The following is a 21,631-nucleotide window of genomic DNA, read 5'->3' as shown; positions in this document are numbered from 1 at the left end:
AACCAATTCATTCATTCATTCATTCATGCATGCATGCGTTCATTCATTCATTCCATAATCCATCCATCAATTTGACCAGACAAATCATGATAAAACAAATCAATTTATTTGCAGCTGTACATGCTTATTACTGAACTGTAACATAAATGGACAGATTAAGAACATGGCTTTGATAATTATAATAATTATTATTAATCAAATAATATTTCATATTGTATTTATTCCGGCAATCACAATATATGTGCATCGTTCCAGCCATGCGTCACAGACAGGAGAACACCATTGGGTGTTACTGTAAAACCTGTGTTTGTGACACACCGTAGGAATGCTATATCATAAATTAATATGAAATACAGTCAGACAGATATACGTTGTAGAATCAGGAGTTATGTTTATTGGTGTTCTGCTCAATTGTGAAACGTCATTACAATATCAGGGTGACATCCCCAATGACATGCCACTAAGCAATTTGTACAAATCCGTGCCTCTGCTTTTGATATCACAATTTATCAGTTTGTTTAAAATGTAACATTAATATGGGAGTCCCTATATTTCTACAGACAATGCAATGCTGCTCATAATGCAACGCTCAGATGGTATTATTATTGTCTCCACCAGCCGAAGGCATGGGGAGAGTATGTTTTGCACTCCGTCCGTCCGTCCATGTGTCCGTCCGTCCGTCCATGTGTCCGTCCGTCCGTGACCAGCTAATCTCGCCCACCGTTAACCCGGTCGATGCCAAATTTTGCACACACACTCCCTGGATGCCAACCATGAACCTCTGCCCCAAACTTTCCAGAACGGCCTGTTATAGCGCCACCAGGAGGCCGCTTTGTGCAAAACAAGTTTTTGCACAGCACACCTACAGATTTTGTCCAAACATCACGCAAATTGGTACACAGTCTCTCTAGAGCCATTCAACCAAACCGGTCTTTCAGATTTCTCAGACTCCATACTGATTGGTTAAGATTGGCTTCCAAAATTCACAGGAGTGCTCAGTTTCAAACAAAATGCTGCAAATCATGAACACATCGCGTGATTTCCCTGAAATTGTGCACCCACATTCCCACTAGGCCGAGGACGAAATGCCACATGAACAATTTCAACTCAGCCTCAAGGTGGCGCTATAACTGGCCCAAAAGTGTTTTACCTCTAACTGCACGGATCTGTGGATAACCTGGTGGAGACCTGTGCCCAGAAGGGCACTTTTTCTAGTTATGGTGATATTTAGCTATTTGTCATATGAAGACATGTATAAGGCATAAATGTAGCCTTAGACATTATTTACAGACTGATCAACGACCTGTGAGTGACTCGTGTCAGTAATGGGAGTGGGAGTGGGATTGGGATTGGGAGTTCTGGGCCAACTGGCATAAGGACACTGAGGAACCCACTCCGAAGCCTGCATACAGGGGCTCAGAGAACTGGGCCTTGAACCTGCAGACAAGGTCCATGGTGTCGGACACCGAGTAAAAAGCCACAGTGTTGCCGGCATAGTCGAGGTACACGCCGATGCGCGTGGCCCTCGGGGCGTCGGGCAGGTCGCGGTCCACCTTAGTTAGGGCCGGGCCTTAATTTTCGGGCCCGATGAGAACTCTATACTAGACTGGAGAACCAAATTCTGCAGGCGTGTGGAACTTAGACTAGAGTTCTCATCGGGCCCGAAAATTAAGGCCCGGCCCTAACTGGGCCCTAACTGATCAGGCCCTAGACTAATTAGCATAGATTTTAGGCCCGACCCGGCCCTAAAATGTCGGGTTGGGTCGGGCCTGGTCGGGTTTGTGCAGAATTTGAGAACTCTACACAGAGTAAAAGTGAAACGCCAGTCAGCACCATCTTCATAATAGATAAATACACAAACAGACAGAACAGAACTATTATTTTTATTATTCTAAACAAATTCAAAATATATATATTTTTTCATGGAGCCCCAGGCCCGGCCCGGCCCTACTGATTAGCATACATTTTTAGGCCCTAAAATGTCGGGTCGGGTCGGGCCTGGTCGGGTTCGGGCAGAGTTTGAGAACTCTAACTTAGACTCAGTAAAGGCGTGGAAGGACTATGCTCTGCGGGTTGACTCCTGTCCAATATAATTTACAAGCAACTTTTACAGAAAAAAAGCACACAATCGCTTATAATAAGCGGACATGGCAACACGGTTGGTGGAGCGTGTGCGACGGTTTTTATTTTGGATGTCAACTCTGGTCAACTCTCGAACAGAAGATCCGGCCTGGAGCGGATACGGAAACCACGCACTTACGTGACTTTGGAAATGACCGGATACAGTAGGCGGGTCTTAGGCCGGATACGAGTCATGAATGGTAAAGGTTAAGGTTATAATAATAACAGTAGGCGGCGGTATCAGCAATAAACTCCAACCAACACCAACAGAAGAGAAATAAGTCCAAAGTGGAGGGATTTCTGAGTTGTGTGAACAAGCCGGGGCTAAAAGGCTGTTGTAGCCGTTCATTTGAATCACTCTCAACATAAATACAGAGTCACAGCCTAGGTAAGGACTTCATTCTGCAACCAAACGACTTTCTAAGAACCTGGGTTAGCTTTAAAGCTAAGGCTTCCAGTTATACATGCTGCTGCTGCTGCTGCCAGTTAGCATTGGCTTATATTAGCTACAGTTTATAAACATTGTTTTAGAACAGTGGCTCTCAAATAAATTGTAATTCAATGATCCCCCACAATGTGGTATACATTTAGGCCATGACTCTGACCTGTAATTCTGCAAACTGTTAATAAATACTTCACTTACAATCAATGTAAACAGGTCCATTGTTAGGTTGCATTTGGTACTTTGTAGTTGTACACTGTCAGAGTCACATATTATGATATGTGCATTGGCTCCATTGCTTTTATATGAATAATTTAATTTGGGGGTGGGGAACCTTTGAGAACCTCACATTTAGCACAGGCTCATTCAACCCAGAGTATCATCATGTGTTTATAGTTTAACGTGATTTTACTGTCACTCACCACTCCTGAATGAAGTGTCTGCTGCTGGGACTCTGGTGCAACGCACAGGTCCTGGGCCTGGTGAGAGCGGGAGTGGACCTGGTGAGACGTAGGAGGGGCCCGGATAGGAGTCAACATAACAGTGGTGGAAGAAATACTTTAGTCCTTCACTTCAGTAAAATAAACAATACAGCAATGTCAAAACACACACAACAAGTACCGGTAAAACTCCTATTATAGACCAAGGGTTCCCAAACGCTTCAGGCCGTGACCCCCCAAATAAAATAGCCTATATAGTATATACACGTATACACAAATAAATCAAATGTGACTTGGAGATAACAGTGTGATCATGACAGTCAGTCCTAAAGATTTGCAGGCATACAAGGCCAAGGCCTTATTTGTAAATTCTTTTCTCATTTGTCTTTGTGATGTGGTTTTGTAAAAAGGTGACCATGGACATGGATGATGACACCACTGTCTATTCAACCCTCAAGTCCTTTAACTCCTTCATCTCCAGACCAGATCCCCCTCAGTGTCTACAGTCCACAGGCTCCGGAAACCTGCAGAATACGTTCAAACGTGGCATGGAGGTATACTATACAGCACTGTTTCTCAGCCTTTTGTGTTTTTTTCAGTGACCACCTGTTTGATATAGTTCCTCTCAGGCAGAAAGCTCTTATCGCCATATTCTTACTTTGTTGTTTTTTTCTCAAATCAACGCCATACTAGATCATACTACAGCGTCACACAAAAGCATCAAAAGTTGCAGATATTACAAGCTTGCTGCATTTGGACCTTGTCAATCTGCTACTTTTGAATTTGAACCCTGAAAATGGACCGTTTAGGACACCAACAGAGACCATATGCATATGCATACGCGGACCTTCATTTGAAACCATTATCCCTGGGACCCCAATCTACAGTGTTAATTTAACTCTGAGATTGTATAGATGAAACCAAATGATTATGGTTCCATTTGTACACAGAGGTACAGACCTAAAAGGGTCCAGTTGGACCACTGCTTGGTACCCAGACCTGTCATTGAGAAAAAGTGTTACTACAGCATTGGTTCTCAAAGTGAAGATGTGGTGTGTAGGGCAGTTAGGATCATAACATTTTAGTTTTTACTTTAATTTGGTTAATGATTAATATAAGTTAATAATGTACTATGGCCAAAAAACTATGCCTATACGGTAACTACATATAACAAAGACACTTCATAACTAACAAAGTTATGTCACGTATAATGTGCTATTCCACTGAGCTTATAATGCATTATGAACAATACTTATAATAAGTTAAAAATGTCATACGTTGTCACAGATGATTATAACACATTTTTAACGAGTTATAAGGCATTATAGACCTGGCCTTTTAGTAAAGTGTTAGCGGAAACCCTGTCGTCTCCTTTTAGCTGATGGAAGCAGCAGAGAGGGTCCACTCTAACCCATTCTGAACGGGCACCCATTTTGGTGTCAGCATCATGTTATGCTTTAGCTATTTAAAAATAGCAGACCTACAAGCTCATATCGCGCCACCGAGTGGCGCGATACGAGCTTGTAGGTCTGCTATTTTTGAAAAATCGAAGAACGACTGACATTTTTTAGAATCTGATCTCAGGTCAGAATGGGTCAATCAGACCAGTGTGTGTCCAGCGGAAACCTCGTATGAATCTGATCTCGGGTCAGAATGAGCTAAACCCTGTCGTCTCCTTTTAGCTGATGGAAGCAGCAGAGAGGGTCCACTCTAAACCCTGTCGTCTCCTTTTAGCTGATGGAAGCAGCAGAGAGGGTCCACTCTAAACCCTGTCGTCTCCTTTTAGCTGATGGAAGCAGCAGAGAGGGTCCACTCTAAACCCTGTCTTCTCCTTTTAGCTGATGGAAGCAGCAGAGAGGTTCCACTCTAAACCCTGTCTTCTCCTTTTAGCTGATGGAAGCAGCAGAGAGGGTCCACTCTAAACCCTGTCTTCTCCTTTTAGCTGATGGAAGCAGCAGAGAGGTTCCACTCTAAACCCTGTCTTCTCCTTTTAGCTGATGGAAGCAGCAGAGAGGGTCCACTCTAAACCCTGTCGTCTCCCTTTAGCTGATGGAAGCAGCAGAGAGGGTCCACTCTAAACCCTGTCGTCTCCTTTTAGCTGATGGAAGCAGCAGAGAGGTTCCACTCTAAACCCTGTCTTCTCCTTTTAGCTGATGGAAGCAGCAGAGAGGGTCCACTCTAAACCCTGTCGTCTCCTTTTAGCTGATGGAAGCAGCAGAGAGGGTCCACTCTAAACCCTGTCGTCTCCTTTTAGCTGATGGAAGCAGCAGAGAGGGTCCACTCTAAACCCTGTCTTCTCCTTTTAGCTGATGGAAGCAGCAGAGAGGGTCCACTCTAAACCCTGTCGTCTCCCTTTAGCTGATGGAAGCAGCAGAGAGGTTCCACTCTAAACCCTGTCTTCTCCTTTTAGCTGATGGAAGCAGCAGAGAGGGTCCACTCTAAACCCTGTCGTCTCCTTTTAGCTGATGGAAGCAGCAGAGAGGTTCCACTCTAAACCCTGTCTTCTCCTTTTAGCTGATGGAAGCAGCAGAGAGGGTCCACTCTAAACCCTGTCGTCTCCTTTTAGCTGATGGAAGCAGCAGAGAGGTTCCACTCTAAACCCTGTCGTCTCCTTTTAGCTGATGGAAGCAGCAGAGAGGTTCCACTCTAAACCCTGTCTTCTCCTTTTAGCTGATGGAAGCAGCAGAGAGGTTCCACTCTAAACCCTGTCTTCTCCTTTTAGCTGATGGAAGCAGCAGAGAGGGTCCACTCTAAACCCTGTCGTCTCCTTTTAGCTGATGGAAGCAGCAGAGAGGGTCCACTCTAAACCCTGTCGTCTCCTTTTAGCTGATGGAAGCAGCAGAGAGGGTCCACTCTAAACCCTGTCGTCTCCTTTTAGCTGATGGAAGCAGCAGAGAGGTTCCACTCTAAACCCTGTCGTCTCCTTTTAGCTGATGGAAGCAGCAGAGAGGTTCCACTCTAAACCCTGTCGTCTCCTTTTAGCTGATGGAAGCAGCAGAGAGGTTCCACTCTAAACCCTGTTGTCTCCTTTTAGCTGATGGAAGCAGCAGAGAGGGTCCACTCTAAACCCTGTCTTCTCCTTTTAGCTGATGGAAGCAGCAGAGAGGGTCCACTCTAAACCCTGTCGTCTCCTTTTAGCTGATGGAAGCAGCAGAGAGGGTCCACTCTAAACCCTGTCGTCTCCTTATAGCTGATGGAAGCAGCAGAGAGGGTCCACTCTAAACCCTGTCGTCTCCTTTTAGCTGATGGAAGCAGCAGAGAGGGTCCACTCTAAACCCTGTCGTCTCCTTTTAGCTGATGGAAGCAGCAGAGAGGTTCCACTCTAAACCCTGTCGTCTCCTTTTAGCTGATGGAAGCAGCAGAGAGGGTCCACTCTAAACCCTGTCGTCTCCTTTTAGCTGATGGAAGCAGCAGAGAGGGTCCACTCTAAACCCTGTCGTCTCCTTATAGCTGATGGAAGCAGCAGAGAGGGTCCACTCTAAACCCTGTCGTCTCCTTTTAGCTGATGGAAGCAGCAGAGAGGGTCCACTCTAAACCCTGTCGTCTCCTTTTAGCTGATGGAAGCAGCAGAGAGGGTCCACTCTAAACCCTGTCGTCTCCTTATAGCTGATGGAAGCAGCAGAGAGGTTCCACTCTAAACCCTGTCGTCTCCTTTTAGCTGATGGAAGCAGCAGAGAGGGTCCACTCTAAACCCTGTCGTCTCCTTTTAGCTGATGGAAGCAGCAGAGAGGGTCCACTCTAAACCCTGTCGTCTCCTTTTAGCTGATGGAAGCAGCAGAGAGGGTCCACTCTAAACCCTGTCGTCTCCTTTTAGCTGATGGAAGCAGCAGAGAGGGTCCACTCTAAACCCTGTCGTCTCCTTTTAGCTGATGGAAGCAGCAGAGAGGGTCCACTCTAAACCCTGTGGTCTCCTTTTAGCTGATGGAAGCAGCAGAGAGGGTCCACTCTAAACCCTGTCGTCTCCTTTTAGCTGATGGAAGCAGCAGAGAGGGTCCACTCTAAACCCTGTCGTCTCCTTTTAGCTGATGGAAGCAGCAGAGAGGGTCCACTCTAAACCCTGTCGTCTCCTTTTAGCTGATGGAAGCAGCAGAGAGGGTCCACTCTAAACCCTGTCGTCTCCTTTTAGCTGATGGAAGCAGCAGAGAGGGTCCACTCTAAACCCTGTCGTCTCCTTTTAGCTGATGGAAGCAGCAGAGAGGGTCCACTCTAAACCCTGTCGTCTCCTTTTAGCTGATGGAAGCAGCAGAGAGGTTCCACTCTAAACCCTGTCTTCTCCTTTTAGCTGATGGAAGCAGCAGAGAGGTTCCACTCTAAACCCTGTCTTCTCCTTTTAGCTGATGGAAGCAGCAGAGAGGGTCCACTCTAAACCCTGTCGTCTCCTTTTAGCTGATGGAAGCAGCAGAGAGGGTCCACTCTAAACCCTGTCGTCTCCTTTTAGCTGATGGAAGCAGCAGAGAGGGTCCACTCTAAACCCTGTCGTCTCCTTTTAGCTGATGGAAGCAGCAGAGAGGGTCCACTCTAAACCCTGTCGTCTCCTTTTAGCTGATGGAAGCAGCAGAGAGGGTCCACTCTAAACCCTGTTGTCTCCTTTTAGCTGATGGAAGCAGCAGAGAGGGTCCACTCTAAACCCTGTCGTCTCCTTTTAGCTGATGGAAGCAGCAGAGAGGTTCCACTCTAAACCCTGTCGTCTCCTTTTAGCTGATGGAAGCAGCAGAGAGGGTCCACTCTAAACCCTGTCGTCTCCTTTTAGCTGATGGAAGCAGCAGAGAGGGTCCACTCTAAACCCTGTTGTCTCCTTTTAGCTGATGGAAGCAGCAGAGAGGGTCCACTCTAAACCCTGTCGTCTCCTTTTAGCTGATGGAAGCAGCAGAGAGGTTCCACTCTAAACCCTGTCGTCTCCTTTTAGCTGATGGAAGCAGCAGAGAGGGTCCACTCTAAACCCTGTCGTCTCCTTTTAGCTGATGGAAGCAGCAGAGAGGTTCCACTCTAAACCCTGTCGTCTCCTTTTAGCTGATGGAAGCAGCAGAGAGGTTCCACTCTAAACCCTGTCGTCTCCTTTTAGCTGATGGAAGCAGCAGAGAGGGTCCACTCTAAACCCTGTGGTCTCCTTTTAGCTGATGGAAGCAGCAGAGAGGTTCCACTCTAAACCCTGTCGTCTCCTTTTAGCTGATGGAAGCAGCAGAGAGGGTCCACTCTAAACCCTGTGGTCTCCTTTTAGCTGATGGAAGCAGCAGAGAGGGTCCACTCTAAACCCTGTCGTCTCCTTTTAGCTGATGGAAGCAGCAGAGAGGGTCCACTCTAAACCCTGTCGTCTCCTTTTAGCTGATGGAAGCAGCAGAGAGGTTCCACTCTAAACCCTGTCGTCTCCTTTTAGCTGATGGAAGCAGCAGAGAGGGTCCACTCTAAACCCTGTCTTCTCCTTTTAGCTGATGGAAGCAGCAGAGAGGTTCCACTCTAAACCCTGTCGTCTCCTTTTAGCTGATGGAAGCAGCAGAGAGGGTCCACTCTAAACCCTGTCGTCTCCTTTTAGCTGATGGAAGCAGCAGAGAGGGTCCACTCTAAACCCTGTCGTCTCCTTTTAGCTGATGGAAGCAGCAGAGAGGGTCCACTCTAAACCCTGTCGTCTCCTTATAGCTGATGGAAGCAGCAGAGAGGCTCCACTCTAAACCCTGTCGTCTCCTTTTAGCTGATGGAAGCAGCAGAGAGGGTCCACTCTAAACCCTGTCGTCTCCTTTTAGCTGATGGAAGCAGCAGAGAGGGTCCACTCTAAACCCTGTCGTCTCCTTATAGCTGATGGAAGCAGCAGAGAGGGTCCACTCTAAACCCTGTCGTCTCCTTTTAGCTGATGGAAGCAGCAGAGAGGGTCCACTCTAAACCCTGTCGTCTCCTTTTAGCTGATGGAAGCAGCAGAGAGGGTCCACTCTAAACCCTGTCGTCTCCTTTTAGCTGATGGAAGCAGCAGAGAGGGTCCACTCTAAACCCTGTCTTCTCCTTTTAGCTGATGGAAGCAGCAGAGAGGTTCCACTCTAAACCCTGTCGTCTCCTTTTAGCTGATGGAAGCAGCAGAGAGGGTCCACTCTAAACCCTGTCGTCTCCTTTTAGCTGATGGAAGCAGCAGAGAGGGTCCACTCTAAACCCTGTCGTCTCCTTTTAGCTGATGGAAGCAGCAGAGAGGGTCCACTCTAAACCCTGTCGTCTCCTTTTAGCTGATGGAAGCAGCAGAGAGGGTCCACTCTAAACCCTGTCTTCTCCTTTTAGCTGATGGAAGCAGCAGAGAGGGTCCACTCTAAACCCTGTGGTCTCCTTTTAGCTGATGGAAGCAGCAGAGAGGGTCCACTCTAAACCCTGTCGTCTCCTTTTAGCTGATGGAAGCAGCAGAGACGGTCCACTCTAAACCCTGTCGTCTCCTTTTAGCTGATGGAAGCAGCAGAGAGGGTCCACTCTAAACCCTGTTGTCTCCTTTTAGCTGATGGAAGCAGCAGAGAGGTTCCACTCTAAACCCTGTCGTCTCCTTTTAGCTGATGGAAGCAGCAGAGAGGGTCCACTCTAAACCCTGTCGTCTCCTTTTAGCTGATGGAAGCAGCAGAGAGGGTCCACTCTAAACCCTGTCGTCTCCTTATAGCTGATGGAAGCAGCAGAGAGGGTCCACTCTAAACCCTGTCGTCTCCTTTTAGCTGATGGAAGCAGCAGAGAGGGTCCACTCTAAACCCTGTCGTCTCCTTTTAGCTGATGGAAGCAGCAGAGAGGGTCCACTCTAAACCCTGTCTTCTCCTTTTAGCTGATGGAAGCAGCAGAGAGGTTCCACTCTAAACCCTGTCGTCTCCTTTTAGCTGATGGAAGCAGCAGAGAGGGTCCACTCTAAACCCTGTCGTCTCCTTTTAGCTGATGGAAGCAGCAGAGAGGGTCCACTCTAAACCCTGTCGTCTCCTTTTAGCTGATGGAAGCAGCAGAGAGGGTCCACTCTAAACCCTGTCGTCTCCTTTTAGCTGATGGAAGCAGCAGAGAGGGTCCACTCTAAACCCTGTGGTCTCCTTTTAGCTGATGGAAGCAGCAGAGAGGGTCCACTCTAAACCCTGTCGTCTCCTTTTAGCTGATGGAAGCAGCAGAGACGGTCCACTCTAAACCCTGTCGTCTCCTTTTAGCTGATGGAAGCAGCAGAGAGGGTCCACTCTAAACCCTGTCGTCTCCTTTTAGCTGATGGAAGCAGCAGAGAGGGTCCACTCTAAACCCTGTCGTCTCCTTATAGCTGATGGAAGCAGCAGAGAGGGTCCACTCTAAACCCTGTCGTCTCCTTTTAGCTGATGGAAGCAGCAGAGAGGGTCCACTCTAAACCCTGTCGTCTCCTTTTAGCTGATGGAAGCAGCAGAGAGGGTCCACTCTAAACCCTGTCTTCTCCTTTTAGCTGATGGAAGCAGCAGAGAGGGTCCACTCTAAACCCTGTCATCTCCTTTTAGCTGATGGAAGCAGCAGAGAGGGTCCACTCTAAACCCTGTCGTCTCCTTTTAGCTGATGGAAGCAGCAGAGAGGGTCCACTCTAAACCCTGTCGTCTCCTTATAGCTGATGGAAGCAGCAGAGAGGGTCCACTCTAAACCCTGTCGTCTCCTTTTAGCTGATGGAAGCAGCAGAGAGGTTCCACTCTAAACCCTGTCGTCTCCTTTTAGCTGATGGAAGCAGCAGAGAGGGTCCACTCTAAACCCTGTCGTCTCCTTTTAGCTGATGGAAGCAGCAGAGAGCATCCACTCTAAACCCTGTCGTCTCCTTTTAGCTGATGGAAGCAGCAGAGAGGGTCCACTCTAAACCCTGTCGTCTCCTTTTAGCTGATGGAAGCAGCAGAGAGGGTCCACTCTAAACCCTGTCGTCTCCTTTTAGCTGATGGAAGCAGCAGAGAGGGTCCACTCTAAACCCTGTCGTCTCCTTATAGCTGATGGAAGCAGCAGAGAGGGTCCACTCTAAACCATGTCGTCTCCTTTTAGCTGATGGAAGCAGCAGAGAGGCTCCACTCTAAACCCTGTGGTCTCCTTTTAGCTGATGGAAGCAGCAGAGAGGTTCCACTCTAAACCCTGTCGTCTCCTTTTAGCTGATGGAAGCAGCAGAGAGGGTCCACTCTAAACCCTGTCGTCTCCTTTTAGCTGATGGAAGCAGCAGAGAGGGTCCACTCTAAACCCTGTCGTCTCCTTTTAGCTGATGGAAGCAGCAGAGAGGGTCCACTCTAAACCCTGTCGTCTCCTTTTAGCTGATGGAAGCAGCAGAGAGGGTCCACTCTAAACCCTGTCGTCTCCTTTTAGCTGATGGAAGCAGCAGAGAGGGTCCACTCTAACCCATTCTGACCCGGCACCCATTTTGGTGTTGGCATCATGTTATGCTTTATCTATTGAAAAATAGCAGATCTACAAGCTCATATCGCGCCACCGAGTGGCGCGATACGAGCTTGTAGGTCTGCTATTTTTGAACAATCGAAGAACGACTGACATTTTTTAAAATCTGATCTCAGGTCAGAATGGGTCAATCAGACCAGTGTGTGTCCAGCGGAAACCTCGTATGAATCTGATCTCAGGTCAGAATGGGCTAAACCCTGTCGTCTCCTTTTAGCTGATGGAAGCAGCAGAGAGGTTCCACTCTAAACCCTGTCGTCTCCTTTTAGCTGATGGAAGCAGCAGAGAGGGTCCACTCTAAACCATGTCGTCTCCTTTTAGCTGATGGAAGCAGCAGAGAGGGTCCACTCTAAACCCTGTCGTCTCCTTTTAGCTGATGGAAGCAGCAGAGAGGGTCCACTCTAAACCATGTCGTCTCCTTTTAGCTGATGGAAGCAGCAGAGAGGGTCCACTCTAAACCCTGTCGTCTCCTTTTAGCTGATGGAAGCAGCAGAGAGGGTCCACTCTAAACCCTGTCGTCTCCTTTTAGCTGATGGAAGCAGCAGAGAGGGTCCACTCTAAACCCTGTCTTCTCCTTTTAGCTGATGGAAGCAGCAGAGAGGGTCCACTCTAAACCCTGTCGTCTCCTTTTAGCTGATGGAAGCAGCAGAGAGGGTCCACTCTAAACCCTGTCGTCTCCTTTTAGCTGATGGAAGCAGCAGAGAGGGTCCACTCTAAACCCTGTCGTCTCCTTTTAGCTGATGGAAGCAGCAGAGAGGGTCCACTCTAAACCCTGTCGTCTCCTTTTAGCTGATGGAAGCAGCAGAGAGGGTCCACTCTAAGAAGCAGTTTATTCAGCTGGACCAGGAGAAGAAACAGATGGAGATGAGCCACAAGCGGGCTCGTTTTGAACTGGAGAGGGCTGCCACCGACAGCGCACGAGACCTGGAGGTACAGCACACTGTTTACAGACGCACCCATATTATATACTGGAAGAAGGAGAAGTTCCCCGGAATGTTAGGGCCAAATTTGTTTCGGACAATTCAAAGTAGGGGTGCACGATTATGAAATTATAACTGATATCCGATCTCCGGTTATTTTGCAGGGCCATATCTGCCGATAGCGATTCTGACCGATTCCAATATTATACAGAGGATGAATTGAACATGGTGGACCCTATTGTAAACAAGTGTAATGCTTTATGGTGTCGTCCACAGTTAACCGTTTTGTGTTGAGTTGTGCTTGAAATGTACTGTAATTCTCCAATCTGTTAATAAATACTTCAATCAATCAATCAATCAAACTACAATGGAAACAAGCCTAGGCCATAGGCCAGGGTCTTAATACAGTATTCAATCATTCAAAGAGTCTGTTTTCACTACTGAATGACTACTGAATGGAATGAGTACACACATTTAATGTAGAATTCAGCCATTGATGGTCACATTATTATTGCATCATCAATATCAGTGATATATGGTATTTTTATGGTCGATTCCAATTATGCTACCGGTTATATCGTGCATCCCTAATTAAAAGCTCATATTAACTGTTATCATAGGGCTGCAAAGGGCTTTTGATAAGTTTGTGTTTGTGTCACACTGTATTATGATGATCAAGTAATTTCCCAGGCCCTACTGTATAACTATGCTTTTCATTTCCCAGGCCCTACTGTATAACTATGCTTTTCATATTCTAGGTCCTAAGCCCCTACCGTAACACCTCATCTACACTGCCAATGATGCGACCGAGCGAACAATGACATCTCATTAGAATACATGTTTTTTCAATGAGACTGTCCTGACGTACAGCATTGTCCACCCCTCCTATATTCGTTCACATAGTCTCTATTTGAGCAAGGTTTCGCAGCCACAAACACTTTTATTTGTTGAGATCTACACCCTACTTTATTCTTTACATATTCCATCACCTAGGCCCCCTACTGCTTAACTCTATGCTTTTCATATCCCAGCTAGCCTCCTACTGTATAACTAACTCTATGCTTTTCATATCCCAGCTAGCCTCCTACTGTATAACTAACTCTATGCTTTTCATATCCCAGCCCTACTGTATATTATAACACTATGCTTTTCATATACCAGCATGAGCTGAGCAGGAATCAGGACATGCTGGGCAGAATCGGACGCATGGAGGAGAGAGAGGTGGATGCGGCTAAGAGCCACGCTGAGCAGGTGGAGGTGAACCGGGCTCTCCGCACCAACCTGGAGAGCCTGGGCAAAAGACTGGAGGACAGAGAGACCATGCTGAACACGGCTAACGAGGTAAACCATTCACATGTACGCCTTACAGACATCAGCATTTCAGTACGACATTTTTATGAATGCAATTTTTACAATTGATGGCATTTTTTAACCCTAACAATATAGTAAGTCTTTGCTATTTAATTGTACTTCTTGTACTTAAATAGAAATGTTTACTGTGTATCGTTGCAGTCGGGCAAAGCATCAAAAGTAGCAGGTCCACAGCCTCAAAACACTTGTAGGTCTGCTGCTTTTCATACTTCCCATTTAGAATCTTGAAAGGAAACCGGTTTCCATCCAACAGAGACGATATATCACTTATTATATCCACTATCCAGACGGACTATTTTGACCAGTGATACTTTATTGCTTTTCCATACGGTGTTGGGCTGTGCAGACCATCAGTGATACTTTATCTTTTCCATACGGTGTTGTGTTGTGCAGACCATCAGTGATACTGTATTGTGTTGGGTTGTGCAGACCATCAGTGATACTGTATATCTTTTCCATACGGTGTTGTGTTGTGCAGACCATCAGTGATACTGTATTGTGTTGGGTTGTGCAGACCATCAGTGATACTGTATTGTGTTGTGTTGTGCAGACCATCAGTGATACTGTATTGTGTTGTGTTGTGCAGACCATCAGTGATACTGTATTGTGTTGTGTTGTGCAGACCATCAGTGATACTTTATTGTGTTGTGTTGTGCAGACCATCAGTGATACTTTATTGTGTTGTGTTGTGCAGACCATCAGTGATACTGTATTGTGTTGTGTTGTGCAGACCATCAGTGATACTTTATTGTGTTGTGTTGTGCAGACCATCAGTGATACTTTATTGTGTTGTGTTGTGCAGACCATCAGTGATACTTTATTGTGTTGTGTTGTGCAGACCATCAGTGATACTTTATTGTGTTGTGTTGTGCAGACCATCAGTGATACTTTATTGTGTTGTGTTGTGCAGACCATCAGTGATACTTTATTCTACAACAGGTCGTTAAGAGGAAGCAATCTGATTGGTTGAAACAGCCTTCTAGCCGGTGGTTTAACCAACACACACCACCACCTAATCAAAACAAAGAATTCAGCTGCTCTGTTCTCCCAGAGCGCTAGCAAACTCGGTGGCTAGGCTAGCTAGTTTATTTGGACATTTGTGGTCGTAGTGACTACATCTGTCATTAAAAAAGTATATATTTTTTCAGCGATTCTCTTTGTTTTAAGGGTAACTGTTGTAGAATAGCAATATTACACTCGAGGGTGTTGTTTAACGTGATTATTGCCACTTCAGTGATGCTTGCGGAACTCGACTTCGTCTCGTTCCTGACCGCATCACTGTCGTGGCAATAACCACGTTAAACAACACCCTCTCGTGTAATATTGCTTAATTGTGTTGTGTTGTGCAGACCATCGGTGATACTTTATTGTGTTGGGTTGTGCAGACCATCAGTGATACTTTATTGTGTTGTGTTGTGCAGACCATCAGTGATACTGTATTGTGTTGTGTTGTGCAGACCATCAGTGATACTGTATTGGTGTTGTGTTGTGCAGACCATCGGTGATACTTTATTGTGTTGTGTTGTGCAGACCATCAGTGATACTTTATTGTGTTGTGTTGTGCAGACCATCAGTGATACTTTATTGTGTTGTGTTGTGCAGACCATCAGTGATACTTTATTGTGTTGTGTTGTGCAGACCATCAGTGATACTTTATTGTGTTGGGTTGTGCAGACCATCAGTGATACTTTATTGTGTTGTGTTGTGCAGACCATCAGTGATACTTTATTGTGTTGGGTTGTGCAGACCATCAGTGATACTTTATTGTGTTGGGTTGTGCAGACCATCAGTGATACTTTATTGTGTTGGGTTGTGCAGACCATCAGTGATACTTTATTGGTGTTGTGTTGTGCAGACCATCAGTGATACTTTATTGTGTTGGGTTGTGCAGACCATCAGTGATACTGTATTGTGTTGTGTTGTGCAGACCATCAGTGATACTTTATTGTGTTGGGTTGTGCAGACCATCAGTGATACTTTATTGTGTTGTGTTGTGCAGACCATCAGTGATACTTTATTGTGTTGGGTTGTGCAGACCATCAGTGATACTTTATTGGTGTTGTGTTGTGCAGACCATCAGTGATACTTTATTGTGTTGGGTTGTGCAGACCATCAGTGATACTGTATTGTGTTGTGTTGTGCAGACCATCAGTGATACTGTATTGTGTTGTGTTGTGCAGACCATCAGTGATACTTTATTGTGTTGGGTTGTGTAGACCATCAGTGATACTGTATATCTTTTCCATACGGTGTTGGGTTGTGCAGACCATCAGTGATACTGTATTGGTGTTGTGTTGTGCAGACCATCAGTGATACTTTATTGTGTTGTGTTGTGCAGACCATCAGTGATACTTTATTGTGTTGGGTTGTGCAGACCATCGGTGATACTTTATTGTGTTTTGTTGTGCAGACCATCAGTGCTTTGAAGGATGAGATCCGAGATCTGAAGCAAGACGTTCAAAATAAAGACTCCAGCATCTCCTCCAAGACCCTGGACAACCAGTCTCTGCAAGAACAAATGGATGTTCAGCGCAGGCACGCACACACTCGCACGCACGCACGCACGCACGCACGCACTCACACGCACGCACGCACGCACGCACGCACGCACACACACACACACACATACATACATACAGTATTTGCACACACATCTATCTGCTATGATTGCCTTTGCAACATTGCATTTAATCTCATTGACGAAACATTTGTCGTGAGAAAAGAGAGACAGAACAATGTGGAATTCATGAAACGTGCATAATCTCAGTTACAGACTCATGAAACCCTGAGGGTCTCTGGACGCCACTTTAAGAACACTGTCCTAGACCAGTAGTTCATGTTAAGGACCCCCAGAAGAGAAAAAAAGAATTGTGTTAAAATATGCACATTTATATGAAAAAAAACACCAAAGATTATTCAAAAACGTTCAAAGGAATAGCAGATGTTCAAGCTCGCAGTGTGGCACAAAGTGATGCCCTGTATTAACCCATTCTGACCTGAGATCAGATTCATACGAGGTTTCCACTGGACACACACTGGTCTGATTAAACCCATTCTGACCTGAGATCAGATTCTAAAAAATGTCAGTCGTTCTTCGATTTTTTCAAAAATAGCAGACCTACTAGCTCGTATCGCGCCACTCGGTGGCGCGATATGAGCTTGTAGATCTGCTATTTTTCAATAGCTAAAGCATAACATGATGCCGACGCCAAAATGGGTGCCCGTTCAGAATGGGTTAAAACAACAACCTTATATATCTGCTGTTATTTTGCCAAGGTAACACATTTTGCTGGGGACCTCCTGGAACGCTTCCAAGGACAGCTGACCACTGAATAAGTGCAATTGTGAAAAGTCTCAAAGAGCGCAAAATGTTCTAATCAATTTGAAAAGCATCTTAAAATATTCTCTCTCTCTCTCTCTCTCTCTCTCTCTCTCTCTCTCTCATATATCAATCAAATGATCAGGAAGTACCAGGAAGTATCACAGCTTTGCCAAAGTCTCCAGTCTGCACAGTCCACATGTTCTGAGCACATCATCAAGATTAAGGTACCACACACACACACACACACACACACACACACACACACACACACACACACACACACACACACACACACTGCTATTGAACTTTTCAGCGACAGTTTGAAATAAAATCAAGTCTGACAGTTGTCTGGCCTCATGAGTGTTCGTTTATTGCGAACGCAGTGAGCCACTTACTATGACAGCAAGGGCTGAATGTCTGTGTGTGTGTGTGTGTGTCACGCTGTTACACCACCGGCCCGCCACCAGAGGGCGCAGCTGTAGCACACACACACACACACACACACACACACACACACAGGGCGCAGCTGTAGCACACACACACACAACCACACACACACGAGCTGCGTTCGCTTCACGCGTTTGCGCGTCTTACTTGTTAAACAGAAGAAAAAGTCGACTGATGAGATCACAACTGCTCTCATGGAGACAGTTGAGATCACAACTGCTCTCATGGAGACAGTTGAGATCACAACTGCTCTCATGGAGACAGTTGAGATCACAACTGCTCTCATGGAGACAGTTGAGATCACAACTGCTCTCATGGAGACAGTTGAGATCACAACTGCTCTCATGGAGACAGTTGAGATCACAACTGCTCTCATGGAGACAGATGAGATCACAACTGCTCTCATGGAGACAGTTGAGATCACAACTGCTCTCATGGAGACAGATGAGATCACAACTGCTCTCATGGAGACAGATGAGATCACAACTGCTCTCATGGAGACAGTTGAGATCACAACTGCTCTCATGGAGACAGATGAGATCACAACTGCTCTCATGGAGACATTTGCAAAAGTAACATGAGGCATGAATGCACATTCATCGCATATATAGAGTACACAGAATTCAGCAGTGGGTTTTGTCTTTCTGGCCAAGTGGTCAATCTTACTGGCAGTCTGCCGGTAAGCAACCAGCTTAAACCAGAATTAGTGAGACAAGACATTTGACCTTGGTGTTCAGGCCCTTAGAGCAGAGAGGGAGTTTTACCCGAGCCATGGTATGTACAGTAGGTACATGGGCCTTGGGTCACACGCTCCACTGAACATAAACATATTGAAGTTAAAAGTTAAACATGTCAAAGCAAAATTTAAAGTGTGTATATTAACTAACTAAGGGAATAAGTATATTTCCCTATCAACACACACACACACACACACACACACACACACACACACACACACACACACTGTCCCTTGTGGACAATAAAGTTTACCATGACCTTGATATATTAGCTTGCTGTCTAAACACCCCACATTGAAAGTCCGACCAGTCACACATGAATGTAATGAAGTTGGTGGAATTCGTTTTTCGCGTTAACTTCATTATTGTTGTTTTCCAGAATTGGAGAAGAACAAAAAGGAGGAAAGGAGGGAGGGGGGAAGAGGGCATGGGGAGGAGGGGAAAAACATGTAAAAACATCAGAATATCTACATATACACTGTAATATACGGTAATAGGCATAGCATAAGATAATCAGATGCCGTGTGCACGTGAGGTTACGCGTAAGGTGCGAGAGTGGTTTACACCTCGGTGGGTCCACATTAGCGGCGTGATTAGACAGCCATGCATGGCAGAAAGCCGTTAAGACACTGTTGTTTGTGTCCTTGTGCCACCAGGAGTTAGAGAGGCGTCTGACCCTGCAGGAACAGGACGTGGCCATGGCCAGGACCATGAAGACGGAGGTGGCCAGGGTCCCAGATCTGGACAAGGAGGTGCGGCGTCTCCGAGACGACAACGCCTTTCTCAGGTCATCTGTCAATCAATGCCCGTCTTTAGGACAGTGGCTCCCAAAGTGGGGCCTGGGGACCCCCAGCTAAATTAGTTTAATAATATAGCCTATTCAAAAATAGCAGATATACAAGCTCATATCGTGTCACTATGGGCTGGTCGATCTGGTGTTTTTGAAAGGTCCTCTGGAGGTCCCTGGCACAAAATTATGTTTGAGATGATGGGGGTCCGGCCCGCAGTCAAATACATATCATTTTCTTGAGCTTGTTTTGGAAACGCAGCACTAGTCTATGGGAGGTGTCCTCTCAGGCTTATTCACAAGCCTGTGTCTTTTGCTTGAATCCTGACGTTGCAGGGAGAGCAGGGAGAACTGCAGCCTGCTGAAGGAGGAGGTGGAGGGGCTGAGACGGAAGCTGGAGAGGCTGGAGAAGACCAAGGAAGAGCTGGTCAACATGGAGCTGGAGAAAGAGGTACACTTAGCACATCAGAGCAGGTCAACATGGAGCTGGAGAAAGAGGTACACTTAGCACATCTTAGAGACTTAGACCAAGGAAGAGCTGGTCAACATGGAGCTGGAGAAAGAGGTACACTTAGCACATCAACATGGAGCTGGAGAAAGAGGTACACTTAGCACATCAACATGGAGCTGGAGAAAGAGGTACACTTAGCACATCAACATGGAGCTGGAGAAAGAGGTACGCTTAGCACATCAACATGGAGCTGGAGAAAGAGGTACACTTAGCACATCTTAGAGACTTAGACCAAGGAAGAGCTGGTCAACATGGAGCTGGAGAAAGAGGTACACTTAGCACATCAACATGGAGCTGGAGAAAGAGGTACACTTAGCACATCAACATGGAGCTGGAGAAAGAGGTACGCTTAGCACATCAACATGGAGCTGGAGAAAGAGGTACACTTAGCACATCTTAGAGACTTAGACCAAGGAAGAGCTGGTCAACATGGAGCTGGAGAAAGAGGTACACTTAGCACATCAACATGGAGCTGGAGAAAGAGGTACACTTAGCACATCAACATGGAGCTGGAGAAAGAGGTACACTTAGCACATCAACATGGAGCTGGAGAAAGAGGTACACTTAGCACATCAACATGGAGCTGGAGAAAGAGGTACACTTAGCACATCTTAGAGACTTAGACCAAGGAAGAGCTGGTCAACATGGAGCTGGAGAAAGAGGTACACTTAGCACATCAACATGGAGCTGGAGAAAGAGGTACACTTAGCACATCAACATGGAGCTGGAGAAAGAGGTACACTTAGCACATCAACATGGAGCTGGAGAAAGAGGTACACTTAGCACATCAACATGGAGCTGGAGAAAGAGGTACGCTTAGCACATCAACATGGAGCTGGAGAAAGAGGTACACTTAGCACATCAACATGGAGCTGGAGAAAGAGGTACGCTTAGCACATCAACATGGAGCTGGAGAAAGAGGTACACTTAGCACATCAACATGGAGCTGGAGAAAGAGGTACACTTAGCACATCAACATGGAGCTGGAGAAAGAGGTACACTTAGCACATCAACATGGAGCTGGAGAAAGAGGTACACTTAGCACATCATGGAGCTGGAGAAAGAGGTACACTTAGCACATCATGGAGCTGGAGAAAGAGGTACACTTAGCACATCATGGAGCTGGAGAAAGAGGTACACTTAGCACATCAACATGGAGCTGGAGAAAGAGGTACACTTAGCACATCAGCGGCTGTTATTTGAGATCATCTTCATCATCGTTTCCTCATAATATTTGTACTTTCAAAAGAAAAGACATACATGAAGGATAAACATATAGAATAGAAGAAATAACAGACTAACAAAAGCAAAATGGAGCATAGTGTCAAAACAGTGACAGTCGTTGCAATGCAGCATGAGAACAACACATTCGTAAGGTTTATAATTAAACTCTGAACACTGTAAATGTTGAAAATAAGGCTGTCTATGATTGTGTTGCTTACTTGCTTTCAGTAACAATATCAGCATTTATATTAATTTGTTCCCTCTTTATTGTTCCCTAAAACTTTAGAGACAGTATGAGAAGCTCCAAGCCTGGGAGAACCTCGGACTGTCGACTGGACTAAACATCAGGTGTGTGTGTGTGTGTGTGTGTGTGTGTGTGTGTGTATCTCTATACATGGTACAGTCTTAGATGAAAGTGTTCAAATGAACATTAATATTATAATAATATAACATTATTCTATTGTATTGTATCTATTCTTAGCTTTATAGTTAGGGTTATAAATGGCAGAAAATTGAGGGGAGAAAATGGCATTCATAAAATTGCTGTTTTAAAACATCCTCACAAGTATAGCAATACAAACGTGTGTTTGTGTGTTCAGCAGAGCCCTGGGACCTTGCAAAGTTCTGTGTAGTTTAGCAGTCAGTTTCATCATGTAATGCACTGCAACAACACCAGGGGGAGCTGTGGTCACACTCATGAAATGGCCACTTCTACTCTGACATTGTTTGTGTTGTGCCTGTTTTTATGTTTTGTGTGTGTGTGCGTGCTTAGTCGTACCGTGCGTGCGTCCGTCCGTCCGTCAGCCCGTCCGTCCGTCCGTCTATGCTTTCAAACCTGGTGATTTGAGATTGCATATCTCCTGAGCAGTGGAGCAGATCCAATAGCTTACTAAAAATGCAGACTGCTTGTCCAATGGCCTCTATGCACACACATGC

The 21,631-nt window shown here is 45.9% G+C and overlaps 1 protein-coding gene across 1 annotated transcript in view; it reads left to right on the top strand.

The window, feature by feature from the left end:
* Positions 1–2,397: 2,397 nt before the first annotated feature.
* The window catches only part of mad1l1 (mitotic arrest deficient 1 like 1), a 157,220-nt gene continuing 137,986 nt past the window's right edge, over positions 2,398–21,631 (top strand). Inside the window, exons 1-9 of the mRNA XM_083764745.1 lie at positions 2,398–2,497; positions 3,414–3,557; positions 12,166–12,306; positions 13,458–13,637; positions 16,078–16,202; positions 17,132–17,213; positions 18,830–18,960; positions 19,297–19,411; positions 20,982–21,043. Of these exons, the coding sequence (XP_083620871.1) occupies positions 3,420–3,557; positions 12,166–12,306; positions 13,458–13,637; positions 16,078–16,202; positions 17,132–17,213; positions 18,830–18,960; positions 19,297–19,411; positions 20,982–21,043 (974 nt within the window). The 5' untranslated portion in view covers positions 2,398–2,497; positions 3,414–3,419. The remainder of the gene's footprint in view (positions 2,498–3,413; positions 3,558–12,165; positions 12,307–13,457; positions 13,638–16,077; positions 16,203–17,131; positions 17,214–18,829; positions 18,961–19,296; positions 19,412–20,981; positions 21,044–21,631) is intronic.

The sequence above is a fragment of the Protomyctophum parallelum genome (genome assembly GCF_964188405.1).
Source record: "Protomyctophum parallelum genome assembly, chromosome: 5".
Taxonomy (NCBI): domain Eukaryota; kingdom Metazoa; phylum Chordata; class Actinopteri; order Myctophiformes; family Myctophidae; genus Protomyctophum; species Protomyctophum parallelum.
This window is presented reverse-complemented; position numbering and strand designations above follow the sequence as displayed.